This window comes from Erpetoichthys calabaricus, chromosome 10, assembly GCF_900747795.2.
Source record: "Erpetoichthys calabaricus chromosome 10, fErpCal1.3, whole genome shotgun sequence".
In the NCBI taxonomy this organism is placed as follows: Eukaryota; Metazoa; Chordata; class Cladistia; order Polypteriformes; family Polypteridae; genus Erpetoichthys; species Erpetoichthys calabaricus.
This window is the reverse complement of record NC_041403.2, coordinates 86,301,338-86,317,486: the sequence shown is the minus strand read 5'-3', so window position 1 is coordinate 86,317,486 and position 16,149 is coordinate 86,301,338. Positions and strand designations below refer to the sequence as shown.

At 38.7% G+C, this 16,149-nt stretch overlaps 1 protein-coding gene across 3 annotated transcripts in view; it reads right to left on the bottom strand.

Annotated features, from left to right (window-relative positions):
• ttll7 (tubulin tyrosine ligase-like family, member 7) overlaps positions 1-16,149 on the bottom strand; it is a 294,342-nt gene that overhangs the window by 227,283 nt on the left and 50,910 nt on the right. For all 3 annotated transcript variants that reach the window (XR_007935957.1, XM_028811558.2, XM_051932480.1), the window contains exons 4-5: positions 5,887-6,008; positions 2,072-2,139 (exon numbers count right to left, since the gene is read on the bottom strand). Coding sequence is in view for 2 of the 3 variants with exons in the window: in XM_028811558.2 (XP_028667391.1) it covers positions 2,072-2,139; positions 5,887-6,008 (190 nt within the window). In the remaining variant the exon portion in view is untranslated. The remainder of the gene's footprint in view (positions 1-2,071; positions 2,140-5,886; positions 6,009-16,149) is intronic.

The following is a 16,149-nucleotide window of genomic DNA, read 5'->3' as shown; positions in this document are numbered from 1 at the left end:
TGGGGAAGATTGGGGTTTGTGGCACAGTAATTGTAAATAGTATTGTAAATAAACATGTGTTGGGTGACATGAGTGTCTCTGCCTGTCTGTGTCCGAGCCAGTCTCCACAATAGATAGATAGATAGATAGATAGAGAGATAGAGAGATAGAAAGATAGATAGATAGATAGATAGATAGATAGATAGATAGATAGATAGATAGATAGATAGATAGATAGATAGATAGATAGATAGATAGATAGATAGATAGATACTTTATTGATCCCAAGAGGAAATTCACATACTCTAGCAGCAGCATACTGATAAAGAAAATATTATATTAAAGAGTGATAACAATGCAGGTATAACAGACAGACAATAACTTTGAATAATGTTAACGTTTACTCCCCAGGGTGGAATTGAAGAGTCGCATAGTGTGGGGGAGGAACGATCTCCTCAGTCTGTCAGTGGAGCAGGAAAGTGACAGCAGTCTGTTGCTGAAGCTGCTCCTCTGTCTGGAGATGATATTGTTCAGTGGATGCAGTGGATTCTCCATTATTGACAGGAGCCTTCTTAGTGCCCGTCGCTCTGCCACGGATGTCAAACTGCCTAGCTCCGTGCCTACAATAGAGCCTGCCTTCCTCACCAGTTTGTCCAGGTGTGAGGCATCCTTCTTCTTTATGCTGCCTCCCCAGCACACCACCGCGTAGAAGAGGATGCTCGCCACAACTGTCTGATAGAACATCTGCAGCATCTTGTGTGTGTTTTTTAAAAAGTATTTTCTTTTTAAATACTTACATCAGCATATTCTGAAGGATGATGCCTAATGCCAGTTAATTCAGTAAATCTTATTAACATCTTTATGAATGAAGAAGCAAACATAAAATTATTGATAGTGTAGTGAGCTAGTTATTATAAATTCAAGAGTATACTGAGTCAACATAAAGTACAAATGCAATGAAAAAAATGGCAGCTATTCTATTTAATAAATGCTCAACAGCTTCAAAGTTGTGTGCATCTCTTTTTTGCTACAGTGTAGTCTTATGTGTTTTTTTGGCAGTCAAAGACTCAAAGACTAGGTGTACAACAGTTGAACCATATGCCCAGTCATCATCAATGTGGAGTCTGCATGTTTACCCCATGTCTAAATGTTCTTTTCTGGATACTCTCTTTTTAATCACCAAATCTCCAAAGATATTTCTGTTAAGTTCACTAATTACTGCAAATATGCATAATGCTGCTTGTCCCTCACAACGCTGCACAGTATTAAGCTGGTTTTAGGAAGTTACCGGTATGTTATTCCCAAGAATAGCAAAGTCATTGTATTTCAAGTTTGAATTACTCAGCCTCAATTATAAAACCAAAATTTGCCTTTTTGAGGACAGCAGTGGGATGAGAAATAATATAGATTTCATATACTTCATGTCAGCAGTGACTTGAATTGTTCTTGCAATAAAAACTGCCAAAAATACATTGTACAGGTATAGAATCATTTCAATTAGTTATAATCATTTTTTAAAAATATTGCCTTTTTTAATTCGCCTCTTTCTTGCATGTCAGTTAAGTAGAGGACTATTCATGCCTCTGTTAATTTGCCTTTTTTAACCCACTTTTTAATACTAAACTGCTTAATTATAAAACTTACATAGTACTAGGGTGTTGTACCGTGTTAGCCATTATGGATGTAGTGAGAAGTCAAGCAAAATGACACCTTTTACTGGTAAACTACAAAAGATTACAATATGCAAGCTTTCGAGGCAACTCAGGCCCCTTCTTTGAGGGAATGTAATAAGTAAATTTAAACAAAATACAACACAAAAAACAGCAGGAACCCCACCACAAATAACTATTATTTATAGTATGACTTGCAAAAAAAAAAAGAATAAGAGAGGGTGTTATTCTCCAAGGTGTACATGTCATCTTACACTCAAACTAAGGGCACCTCACATGTGATATGTACTTAAAAGGAGGAAACATTCATATCTATAAATAATAGGCTCCATTTTAAGCAGCTTTTACATAAAGTTCAAGTAGCTCAAAAATAGATAACAGAATAACAGAAAATTTTACACTTATTTATGGTGTATACCTACTTGGCCATGTTTCTTGCTAGGCAGTCTTTCCGGCAGATTTCTCCCATTCCTGGGAAATGGTTAATTCTCTGTAAGAAAGGATAAGAAGTCCTTAGTAGTTTTCACATTCTTCTGCTCGTTACAAGAATATGAAAAAATGTTATTTTGTTACAATAATAAGGTGACATAGGAGTGAACTACAGGTATGAAATCATTAAATGATCTAGGTAGCCTTTTTAGCCAGTTAAAAGGGATTTAATTCTGCTTTACCTCTTGTGTGTCTACTTTAACTGCTTTAAATGTTTCTCCAGGTTATAATATTTCTCCAGATTTTACTTTTTAAAAATTTGGATAGTATATCAACTTTTAAAGTAAAATGAGTTGCAACATTAGTGTATACTAGATAACTTGATTGTAATTCTGAGGGACTTTCATCAAATTTCTCTGAAAAAAAAGAAACCATTTGATTACAAATGAACCCATTCTTAATGTTCAACTGAGCACTGTTTTATAATAATGCTCAAAGCAAGGATTAAGAATAACTGTTAACATTTAAGACTGGACTTCTGCACGACTGTGTCAGATGTTATTTACATCATTCTCTTTATCCATTCTGCTTTGGCCTGTCTACTTAACTGTCCTTTCTCCCATTAGACACACTATAACTATTTACTTTTTTCTCAGTCCTAGCTCCTAATTTGTAGAATGAGCTTCCTATTACTGTCTGAACTACTCTCAATTCACTGTATGAAGACCCACTCCTCTTCGTTACCTACAGTTCTTACCAATCCAATCAATCACTAAATATCTTTGTTTTGGTTAGATTGTAAATTTTCATCAAGTCTTTGGACTAACTGAAAGACAATGGCCTACCTCAAAATTTGTTCCTAATATATACTATGTGCATTACTTTTTGGATGAAGCTGTCTGTAAAAATAAATAATAAATAATGATAATAGCATCCATATACCTATTCACTGTGAAAACATGAAGACTGATGCAGGAGCCAGAAATATTCATTACTATACTGACATTTTTGTGGTTGTAAAGGAGTGAGGAATGCAAAGCAGAATTCCCTGTCCACAAAAACATTCTACAACTTACCTTGTGGAATTCCAGGCATGATGAGAGATATAATAGGAACCAAAAATCTCTAAACTGACTACTCTAGATTTGGAGCTGCAAATGTTCTTATCCAAGGTCTTCTTGAACCACCAAGCTTACAGTAATGCTTAGTAACCTTTTTTTGGTCACTTGAGGCTGTGGTCCCACTCTTAGTCAATAACCAAATTGTGTTATCATCAGTGCTTATGTACACTTAATCAGTAAATCAAAAGCTTCAACAAAAAATTAAGCTCCTGCTTCACGACTATGGCACTAGTACCGCTCCTGACATTGGTCAGAATCATCATTCCTTTGAAAGAACACAAGGTACATAAATCCCTAGATGTAGCACAGCTGCACCCAACCTTAAGAGCAGAAGGTTAGCAATTCTTTGACTTCAGACTTTGAAGTGTTGATTTTGAAATTATTGTACTTGACTGCTAATCTCTATAAAGTGAAGGTCAGATGATGTGAAAAAGACATACATATTCTGTTCACAAAGTTCAGAAACAAGACAGGCACAAGGCACCTTTGATAAAATGCTACATGCACTTTAAACAGATTCACCTTACGTAACACCTCACAATCAGATGCACAACCCGGCTCAGCTATACTTTTGCAACACCTCTCAAAAAAGAAACCCCGGAATTCGCAATTATTAGTCTAAGTTAAGGGTATTTAAAAATGCATCAAAATTGAAATTTTACAAAAACCTCTACCATCTGTGTATGGACAAACATTTTATGTTCCATTACAAAGGCCAGAAAAATATAAATGTGTTGTTCTTGGTAATGAGATTCAAGTAACAGATTCTCAAGCATAGTGTAGACTCTCCTAGTGAGTCTGAGAAGTCAAATCCACTAGTAGCTTTAACAAACCTTGTGATCCTGGGTTATGTAGGAATGTTCAATGTCTTACTGAAATACTAAACAAAATACAGTATATTAAAATTCAAAATAAGCTATATTAAAGAGACAGTGTACATTGTTATCACATTATTTTTGGTAAGGCTTAAAGTGAAAATCCCTCAATCCAGCAACAGTGGTTTTATTGAAATAAATTATGCATTTAATATATGAACTTCAGTTGCTAATTCATCTAGCTACTAGAGACCTCTCAGGTGACATTTCATTGTTAAAAAACAACTTAAATCACAGATTCAAGTACTGTAAGCATAAGATCAAATGAACGAAGAAACAGAGCTTGCTCCAAAGATGTGATAAGAAACGATAATTCACCCAAAACCCTACCTAACACCAAGAAAATGACAAACAATGCATGGCGATTAATGCTGCATTCTACTTTGGCGACAAAAAAAAACAAAAAAAAAACCTAGCAGATAGTGATGCATAGCTGTTTGTATATATTCATGTAAGCATGGCACAGGTGTGAAGAGGTTATCACTGCTGCCTCACAGCTCTTGAGTCATAGTTTCAAATTTTGCAGCAGGATTCTACCTGTGTAAAAGCATCTCTTTTTTACCATGTCTGTGTGTTTTTTTTTGTGAGTGCTCCAGGTTCAGTATTCCATTTCTAAGATACCCAGGTTAAGCTGACCACTCTAAACTGGCCAATATATATCAGAGTGAGTCTGCCTATATTGGCCTACTGCCAATTTCAAGTACTGTTCTTCCCGCTTTATACCCAGTGTTGTTGCGATAGCCTCTAGCTCCCTGTGTCAAAGGATTAAGTAGGTAGTTGATAATGCATGAATATCACCATATATCACATAAACTCAAGATAATACTTGTTCTGCTTTCTAAAAATTCATAATCCCTTAAGAAGTAAAACTCTTATACTGACCTGCAAAAAACATACCATCACAGGGTGCTTTAGAAAACAATTGCACTGCATGGTTACAGGGGTGTTAGAGGCTATACTATGCGGCATCAATTGCAAAGATGAAGTCAAATCTACTGTATACAGTGGACAAGGGCACAGTAACTCATATTGCATAACACAGCTTAAATGACACCATCATTCAATCTTATAAGCAAGCCTTAAGAATGTGGGGAGATCGAGGCAAAACCATGAGGACCAGAACATACAAAGTCCACACAGACATTGCTTTTTGTTTGGAATTGTACCCAGGCCTCTGAGCTGTCAGACAGAATTACTAATCACTGCAACACCTTGCCAACCAGTATAAAACATTAGGTGGCTTAATCACTGTGGCTTGTCAGGGTCAAGCATTTACAGTATGTGTTAGTTAAGACTGTTGATTCTGCAGAATGAAAGTACAGTACCTAAGGGCGATCAAGTACTTCAAAGGAAGCACTACTGCAGGTTTGTCATTTTGAGTTATCTCTCTGTAAGATGATACGAAAAGTATAAATTACTAGATCTTAATTAGCTGGGTCATCTGGAATTACTGTATGTAGTCATCTTTATTATAATATAGGCCTTCCATATCTCATTTGTCATCCAAAATCAAAGAGACCTTTTAAAGAAATAAAGGAAGAATTTGAAGTGCATGCATTATGACACTGTCACAAGTTTCATGTCTGTCCATGGTGGCATATTTACAAAAAGAAGAGCTCAAAATGAGTAACGTTGAAATCTCAGAAATTCGTGTTGGAAAGTGTAAATTTCTTTAAATACTGTAAAATGTAAAATTTGTGCCACACATTAATATTAACAAAACAATATAGTGTAAATACAGTGTTAGCCTTCATTATTCAGCAATCTTACAACTGTTTTTCATGAAAAGTACTTTTAACAGATGAAAGGTACCTGATAGTTCCTGAGTTCAGCAATTTTCTCATGTTGCACAGCAGAATCATTCCATATAAGATTGGCAGTTTCATCTTCATCTCTGGTTTTCATAAATACCATCTCATCAATAACAATTCGAACTAGAAACAAAATCAAGAAAAAACAGACACAGGTTTGCAAAGGGCCTATTAGAATTCCCTTGTGGGGCTTTAAAAATGAAACTATAGATGTCTACCAAGGAAAGAAAAACCCTTTTAACTATCTTGTATATAAAAAACTGGTATCAATCAAGCAATCTTTATTTAATTTTTTTGTATTTGTTTACCTTTGACTGTAAAAAGTGTTTAAAAAACAATTCAAACAAGACCAAACAATACAGTAAAGGTTATGAATAGAAAAGTGAAGATAAAATCAAAAAGACAGTATGTTATTCTTTTGTAAGTCACCCAGATAAAAGAATATATTTTAGAATGCAATACAGAACGTGTTACTTCCAAGCCTGAATTTTTGCTACACTGAAGAAGCCTCAATGAAAAATAAAGCCTTGTTAAACTAGAGATTGAAAAAGGTTGTATATTTATGAGTCAAGAAGTCATGCCAAATATCCAGTTGTCATTATGATAGCTTCCCGTGAATATCTAGTCTAAAATGGCATTGAAGACCTAATTGCTTACTTCAACAAGTGAGCACCTTCCACCTTTATGGTGACTGATATCATTATCTGAAACAGAAGACAAGTAAGGCAAGAAAGTAGCAAACAAACATTTCATCTGTGAAGCACAATGATGCTGCAGAATGCAAAAGAATCCCAATAATGCTGCATTCATGAAATTACTAAAACACCTACTACATGAAGACCCTATTGAATTTTCAGTAAATACTCCAGATAACAGTTCATGACATCCTCATTTTCCATCTCCTTCTCTGTCCATGACTTTTCACTTCATTTCCAGATAAGCCTTTCTCTTTTATATTATTTACATCGTCCCTGGTTGCCCCTTTAGTGTCTTTGCTTTTAACCAGCCTATGAGTACTTCCCTTATTACAAACTCTTCTCATTGTACATAAATTAATAATTTATTCATTCAGTCTAAAATAGTTTTCAAAACCTTTTTACATTTGTCTTCCATATGCAATATATAGTTAGTTGCTCATCTTACTTCCTTGTTAATCGATTCCTTTCATGTTTCTCAATGTTAACTTTGACAAAGTCTCTAATTTGCTTCTTCCTTCCTTATTAATGGTCCATGTCAATAAACAAAATTATTCTGAATTTCACACATTCACTCATTTTCTTCATGAGCTCTCTGTTTAGCTAATATAAAAATACAACATTCTCAGACCCACTTCAGGCTTGTGGGACTGCAGTGTATCTGGACGGACCTGGAAACAAGATATGAACCAATTCTGGACAAAATAACATTCCATTACAGGGCATACTGATGCATACACTCAAGCAGGGCTCCTGACTCACCTCTAAGATTTTGTATGCCTTACAGGACCAAATTCTCTAGACTGGCTGTTGGCTGCTTAGTTAGAAAGGCAGCAGAGCCACATACATCCTAGTTTGTCTTTGTGTATCCTCTTGAGACCAGGAGGTGTTGCTGCCTTCCACATAACCTCACTGACTTCACTCTTTGTCTTTTTAGGCTGAGTATGAGGCATCCCTGTTAAGCAATACCTAATCTTTCTTTTAATATCAGAGAGAAAAGTAACAGTGTTTTTTCTCTCAACGATCTGTCTTTCTTATTTTTTGGCCCAACCTACTGCACTCCAGGTCTATCCAAAACTATTAATGTTGTGCTGAAATAACAGGAATCATATTGAACTGATTGAGTGTCAGAAATGTTTTTTTTGTGTTACCATACTGAGAATCCTAAAGTCTAGTCTTGACACTTTTACCTAAAGTATTTTGTTTTTAAGCACTATTTTCTATCCAGTTTTACCTTTAAAGCTTTAAGTTTGAAGTTCAGATGTTCTTTATAGTACAGTCGTCTTGCATACCGCCACCATGAAGACATCACATTCCACACAACATGTGCATCATATGCCTTGCTATGCAATGCAGCCATAATTTCGAAGTTGAGGCATCCATGCCAAAACACAACACAGAATTCAAATAGCAACACAGAGAAATCACTAAGATAACAATAAAATGTGTGCACAATAAGGAATAAATATTTTGCAACAGGCAAAATAAAGCACAAAATAAAAAATGTGTTCCTGAGAACTACAGGATATGCTGACTCTGGCAGCAACTTCCTTTAAACACTATTAAGATGAACAACATTCTTGATGGTGCAGGTGTCCTTTTCTCACAAAAGAGCATTGCTTATCCCTGCCCATATTGTCTACAAACTCTCCTGCCCATAGTTGCCTCAATTTGTTCAGCAAAATGTACAAGTTACATTATGCCAAGAAGACACCAGGGATAAGGCTACAACTAAAATTGCAAAAAGCAACAGAAATCCATACTGGCAAAAGGAAAAGTCCTGTATTTACCAGTTTGGACAGTCATGTGTCACAAGGGGATGGTGTTCCTTCCTCTTATATGTGGAAATTAAATCACCAAAAGGGCACAGCCCTGTATGATGTAAGGCAGAATGAATAGAATAACTGACCAGAAAAGGAGACATTGTTGGGAGCCCAGTCAAGTTTGAAACCAAAAAAAGCAATCCTATCCATCATCAGTCCTAATCAGAAACTAAAATCTCCACAAGAAATTCCCCCAAGACATTAGAGGGCAGTTCACCCAGGAGATCCCATGATAATCCGAATCTCTACTAAGCAGAAGAATTAGATCATAGGAGGGCTGTCAGCAGATGGTCACTAAAAAGGGAAGCTGGAGGCATATGAAGCCTTTATTAAGGATTTGTGAATTTGACTTTGACAGCCCTCATAAGTGCAGGGAGAATGGAGGCTACCAGAAGGAGCTCAAGTCAGGAGTCCCTTCATTTCTGTTTCTTCATCTAATTCTTGACTAAGGTTGTAAATCCATCCATCCATCCATCCATTTTCCAACCCGCTGAATCCGAACACAGGGTCACGGGGGTCTGCTGGAGCCAATCCCAGCCAACACAGGGCACAAGGCAGGGAACCAATCCCGGGCAGGGTGCCAACCCACCGCAGGACACACACAAACACACCCACACACCAAGCACACACTAGGGCCAATGTAGAATCGCCAATCCACCTAACCTGCATGTCTTTGGACTGTGGGAGGAAACCGGAGCGCCCGGAGGAAACCCACGCAGACACGGGGAGAACATGCAAACTCCACGCAGGGAGGACCCGGGAAGTGAACCCGGGTCCCCAGATCTCCCAACTGCGAGGCAGCAGCGCTACCCACTGCGCCACCGTGCCGCCGGTTGTAAATCCATGTACAGTATATACAAAAAAAAGGGAGTTCTAAGTGTAATTTTCTTTTGTTGACATTTTTTGCAATTTGTTTTCTAATCTGTTGTTATTTCTTTCATGATGAAGAAATGAAAATATACTATATATATATATACTGTATATATGTGTGTGTGTGTGTGTGTGTGTGTGTATATATATATATATATATATATATATATATATATATAAATATCCATCCATCCATCCAGTTTCCAACCCGCTGAATCCGAACACAGGGTCACGGGGGTCTGCTGGAGCCAATCCCAGCCAACACAGGGCACAAGGCAGGAACCAGTCCTGGGCAGGGTGCCAACCCACCGCAGTATATATATATATATATATATAGGCACGCGGCTGGGGGTGGCACCCAGCCGGGATGCCCAGGAGGACAGGAGGAGGGCTCATGCCTCCTCCAGACCATGAGGGGGCGACTGCCCTGGTTCCTTTGGGGGCCACAGGTGCAGGGCTTAGAAGCCCAACCCTGTAGGGGCCCGTGGTCTCCGCCAGGGGGCGCCCCCATGCCTGAAGGACCCGGAACCCCAACACTTCCGTCACACCAGGGGAGTGCTGGGGGGAAGAAGACTGGGAACACCCGGAGGGCTTCCGGGAGCATAGCCGGCACTTCCGCCACACAGGGGTGTGTCTAAGGAGTGTCGGGAATCACCTGGAGCCCATCCGGGTAATTATAAAAGGGGCCGCCTCCCTGCAGACGAGGACTGGAGTCGGCTGAGGAGTGGACAAAGTTTGGAGGCAGGAGAGAGGAGGCGGCCTGAAGAGCAGGCAGAGAGTGAGAGAGGCCTGGACTTTGGAGGTTTGGTGCTTGAGGCACTGGGTTGTGCACTATTGGACTTTGTAAAATATGTACAATAAACATGTGGTGGACTGTACAATGGTGTCCGTCTGTCTGTTTCCGGGCAGCTTATCACAATATATATATATATATATATATATACACACACACACACACACACACACACACACACACACACATATATATATATATATATATATATATATTAACTAGGGGGCTCCGCCCCCTGCTTGCTTCGCTTGCCAACCCCTACCCCCGTTCCCCTCCAGCGCTATGTGCTGTTGTGAAGAGGGGAGCTAAACGCACCCCAAGGACACTGGTAATAATTATTCCTCTAGAAGTAAAACTTCAATTTCATTTCAATCCATCTGCATAATTAAAATTCTATGTATAGATTTTTTATATAGCTAATAAAATACCACATATAACATTAATTAGCTTTTCTTTTTAATGTCTGAGTAACTGCTTAATTAGATGCATACACATACACACACACACACACACACATATATATATATATATATATATATACATAAACATACTGTACATATATACATATATACACACATATATACACATTTACTGATACATACATACATACATATACACACATATACACATACACATAGACATATATATACATACATACATACACATTCACATATCCATTCATACATACATACTGTACATATATACACATACATACATATATACACATACACACTCCTCATTAATAATTCAACAGAATGACTTCAATTGTGCTTTGGCAATTCCATTAAATGCCACCCCCTTTCCATTGCACTGACGTACCGAGTATCTAAATATGTTTGAACTTCATCCTGAGACTGTTCTTTCAATAAAGTTACATGTACTCTATCGTGCCCTTTATGAATTTACTTGTAAATGTACTTTATACTCATAACCGATGCACAATACTCGACATTAATATGACATTGAATCGTTTGAGCAAATATGGGTTATATGGTACAATTATTGAATTATCGATCATCACAATTTTACCATCTTTCTTTCCGTGATAAGTGTGTTGTTCGTGACGATTATCTCTTCTGCGATAATCAGGAAAGCCAGCCTTAGTCATATCTATTGATTGAACGAACACTTTTGAAAATTTCTTTAAACACTTTTTCTCTTTTGAGTCCCAACATACTGAATCTTTTAAATGTGGTCAGTGAGACATGACTTTGTACCATAATTCAGGATAGGTTTCTCTGTTTGGAATTTCAGCACAGACAAACTGATCTACATCATCAGCAATTAATTTATTTTGCAAAGTAATGAATAAATGCATGTGAGGTAAACCCCTTTTTGAAATTCGATCATGTAAATGTATGCTCTGATTTGACCAAACACCATTTCGAACCAATGTTGCATTGCTTCTCTGTGATCATTGACCGAATTGTGGTTTCTTTGAAATTAAACTTGTCATAGCTTTAATTGTTGCGGGACCACAGATTCTCATAGTGTATGTTCCATCCTTCTTTTAACAGTAATTCAGCCGAAGGGAGTCTGGACGGTGTTAACGCTTGTAGATATTCTACAGAATATTGTAAGTTGATGTTTTCATCTTCAGCACTATCAGCACCAACTGCTTCATCGCAGTCTATTCATATGCATTTAGCCAATTTGCCGTGTAATCGTTCTACAATTATCCTGTTAATTCTTTTGACTTCATCGTTTCTCATATGGTCCCGAATCATGTAAATCTACTTTTTGAGCATTGAATGATGTGAACGCGAAAAGATTATTGTAGACTTGGATATTTTGCCTGTAGTGTTTGTGGATTTCACTTTGACCAAACAACAAATCATTTAATTCTCGCGGATAGGCCTCTTCATTGACAGGCAACACTACTTTTCCCTGATGGCAACAGGAATTAGCCAACTTAAACTTTAAAGCCTTATAATATCTACATACTTCTGACATATCCCCTATGTCCATATATTTGATCTCTTTTTGCTGTTCCTTTATTTCTCCAAGTAATAATTTCCGTTTGTTTGTGTTAATGCGATCTTTATTATCTTTTTTTTTTTACTTTCGAATTTTCCTACTTTCAAATTCTTTAACTTGCTCTGCATGTGTATCGCACCAACGTTTTTGAAGATCATTATGAAGTCTTTTATTTCTGACCCGGATTTGACCTACGAGCTTTTAAATTCCACATTGTCTGGGCTGATTATTACTTTCCTTATTTTCTGAACTGTCACATAGATTATTATTGTTCTCTTGTGCATCCTTTTTTGCCTTCTTTTCTCTCCAACACTTTCGTCTCTTTTTGACGCACTGCTCTTTCTTCTTCGCTTAGTTGTTCACGTGCCATCAAGAAAGTATAACATTTTTAAGAGCTGGGAGTAGATGAAGTGTGTCTGCCAAAAGCATTTCAAGAACTGCGAGGTTAGATGTCTGTGCACTTGTTTTAAATTGTTTGTAAGTAGGGCGTGACATCAAATTGTCTCTCCGAGATACGGTGGCGCAGTGGGTAGCGCTGCTGCCTCGCAGTTTGGAGACCGGGGTTCGCTTCCTGGGTCCTCCCTGCATGGAGTTTGCATGTTCTCCCCGTGTCTGTGTAGGTTTCCTCCCACAGTCCAAAGACATACAGGTTAGGTGCATTCTAAATTGTCCCTAGTGTGTGCTTGGTGTGTGTGTGTTTGCCCAGCGGTAGGCTGCCGCCTTGCCTGGGGTTTGTTTCCTGCCTTGTGCTCTGTGTTGGCTGGGATTGGCTCTGGCAGACCCCCGTGACCCTGTACTTAGGATATAGCGGGTTGGATCCATGCAGGGAGGACCCGGGAAGCGAACCCAGGTCTCCTTATTGCAAATCAGCAGTGCTACCACTGCACCACCGTGCCGCCCTTAATTGTAATTAACTTTTCGTTAATATCACTTTGAATTTTGATTCTGTGTTTGGTGTTACATTGTGACAAAGCAACGTATAACTGCCTGTGAGTGAATATCATTTCTTTCTCTCTAAAAAATAAACCAACTTTTTTGAACGTTTGTCCCTGTGATTTGTAAATTGTCATATCAAAAGTTATTCTAATGGGAAACTGTAAACATTTTAATACAAATGGCATATCAAGATCTCCTTTGGTGTCTAATGTTTTCCGTGGAAGATATACTACATTACCTTTCTTGTTGCCTGTTAAAATTTTACATGTTAGAATTGTTCAACCAATTATGAAAACAACACATCTTGTGTTATTGCATAGCCCATCACTCATACATAAATTACGCAATAACATTATGATACATCCTTCTTTCAACAGTAATTCGGTCAGTGGAAGACCAGATGGTGTTAACGGTTGTAGATATTCTACGGGATATTTTTATTTGATGTTTTCAACTTCAGAACAAGTCACCACCAGCTGTTTCAGCATAGTCTATTCATACGCATTTAACCAATTTGCTGTGTAACCGATCGACAATTTTCACGTTAATTCGTTTCACTTCATCGTTTCTTGGTGCTAGGATTGCCTGTGTACTCATTTCTTCTGTTAACCCTTTGGGATGAAATTCTTCATTAAGATTTGAACATAATAAGTGTTCTTTTATTGGGATCTTAAAGTGAGGAAAACGTAAAAATTTATAAGAGTTGAGAGCGCAGAAACTGTGTCTGACAAAAGCATTCACATGAATGAGAGGTGAGAGGACCGTGGGCATGGGCCATTAACAATAAATAGTTGAGGGGAGGGCAGGACTTAAAAAAATCTCCTGGAAATAGTCTCGTCTCGTGGGACTTGAAAAAATCTCTTGAAAATAGTCTTGTCTCGTCTCAAGGTTTATTGGATTAATAATTACTGTTTGTTTGCGCTAATGCGATCTTTACTATCATTTTTTGAGACTTACAAATTTTAGTACTTTCATTATCTCTAACCTGCTCTGCATGTGTGTTGTGCAAACATTTTTGAATTATTTACGACATTCTACTTTGTCATCTATTCTTTGTCTTTCATTTCTGTCCCCGGGCGTGATTAAATCTCTTGGCACAAAGTCTTGTCTCACAGGACGTGTAAGTATCTCTTTGAAAAAGTCACATCTTGTCCCAGGCTAAAAAGTCTTGTCTCGTCCCAGGATTTTTTTATTATAATAGAGAGATATATTGTGATAGATGACCGGGGACCTTGCCCCACCGGGACACATGAAGAAGGACAGGACCAAGAGAGGGACAGTATCTTCCCCGGGACGCAAGACGGCAGCCCCCCTGGATTTTATGGGGGCCACAGAGCTTGGACCCTCCACCCTGTAGTTGGCTATGGCCACCGCCAGGGGGCACCTGGATGGTTCCAGAGCCATTAACTGCAGCACTTCCGCCACTCCAGGAAGAGCTGCAGGAAGGTCATCAGGGAGCACCTCAAGCATATCCAGGTGCATTATAAAAGGGGCCACCTTGCTACATTCAAGGAGCCGGAGACGGAAGGCAGAGGATGGAGCTTATGAGGGAGGATTGGAGGTGGCAGAAGAAAGAGTGATAGTAAAAGGCTGTAAGCACTGTGGGGTTTGTGCATTGCATTGTGTTGTGCTGGGGACTAGAAAGCAAAATAAACATGTGTGTTTGGGGCATTCTTGTTTATCTCTATCTCTGTTCCGGTTGTTTTCCACAATATATATATATATATATATATATATATATACACAGTATATATCTATACACTGATCAACCACATTAAAACCTCTGACATATGAAGTGAACAACATTAATTAGCTCATTACAATGGCATGTGTTAAGATGAGAGATACATTAGGCAGCAAGGGAACAGTCAGTTCTTGAAGGTGATGTGTTGAAAGCAGGAAAAATGGGGGAGTGTAAGAATATGAGCAACTATGTAATGGCAAGACAACTGGGTCAAAGCATCTCCAAAACGGCACATCTTGTATGTAATGGTTAGAGCCTAGCAAAAGTGGTCAAACAAAGGACAAGCGGTGAGTCTGCAGCAGGGTCATGGGAGCCCAAGGCTAGCCTGTCTGGTCCGATCTGAAGGAATCATGACTGTAGCACAACTTGCTGAAAAACCTAATGCTGGTCATGAGAGAAAGGTGTCTGAACACACTGTGCATCACATCTTGCTACGTATGGAACTACGTAGCCACAGATCAGTCAGAGTGCCTATACTGAGCCCGTCCACCCCCGAAAGCATCTTCAATGAGCATGTGAGCATCAGAACTGGATTATGGAGCAGTGGAAGATGGTGGACTGGTCTGCATGTGTGCCATTTACCTGGGGAAAAATGGCAGGAGGATGCACTTTGTATAGAAGGCAAGCCAGCAGAGGCAGTGTGATGCTCTGGACAATGTTCTGCAGGAAAACCTTGGGTTGTGGAATTCATGTGGATGTTACTTTGACATGTGCCATCTACTTAATGATTGTTGCAGACCACATACACATGATGGCAGTGGCCTCTTTCAGTAGGATAATACACCCTGTCAGACTGTAAAAATTGTTAAGGAATGGTTTGAGGAACATGACAAAAAGTTCAAGGTGTTGAATTGGCCTCCAAATTCCTCACTGAGCAGGGAAATGTATTGGAAAAATAAACCTGATTAATGAAATTCCCACTTTGGGGCTTAACTCTTTCAGGGCTGATGTCGACTTTTGTCAAAAGGAGGAGTTGTCGATGGTAATCAACTGTAAACTGTGACAAAAACAACCATTATGTTTTAGTTGGACTCTTGTTGCTAGAAGGAAAGTTAGATTCATTGGTTTTACCGAGATCTCCTGTGCTCGCATGAGTAGCAAGGCGCAAACAACGGCAAAAATGGCACTGACATTTGGTGAGAGATCAAAGCGAGTGCGTAAAGCAAAATACTCCGTGGACGACATTTTGCCTATTATCTCTGAACTGGACTATGACTTGTCGGACTCAGATTTTGATTCAAGTGATTGAAAACGAGTGTGAGGTTCCAGTTTCAGCTGATTGGTCCCCAGCTAGTCGTTGTACTGACAATGTTCGCCAGGGAGGACTGCCACTTAACAATGATAAGAGGTAGAAGCCAGATTGCAGTGCACTGCAACTTTGCCCCAGGCACACAGTCAGCCTGGCAGCAAGCCTACCACACATTCT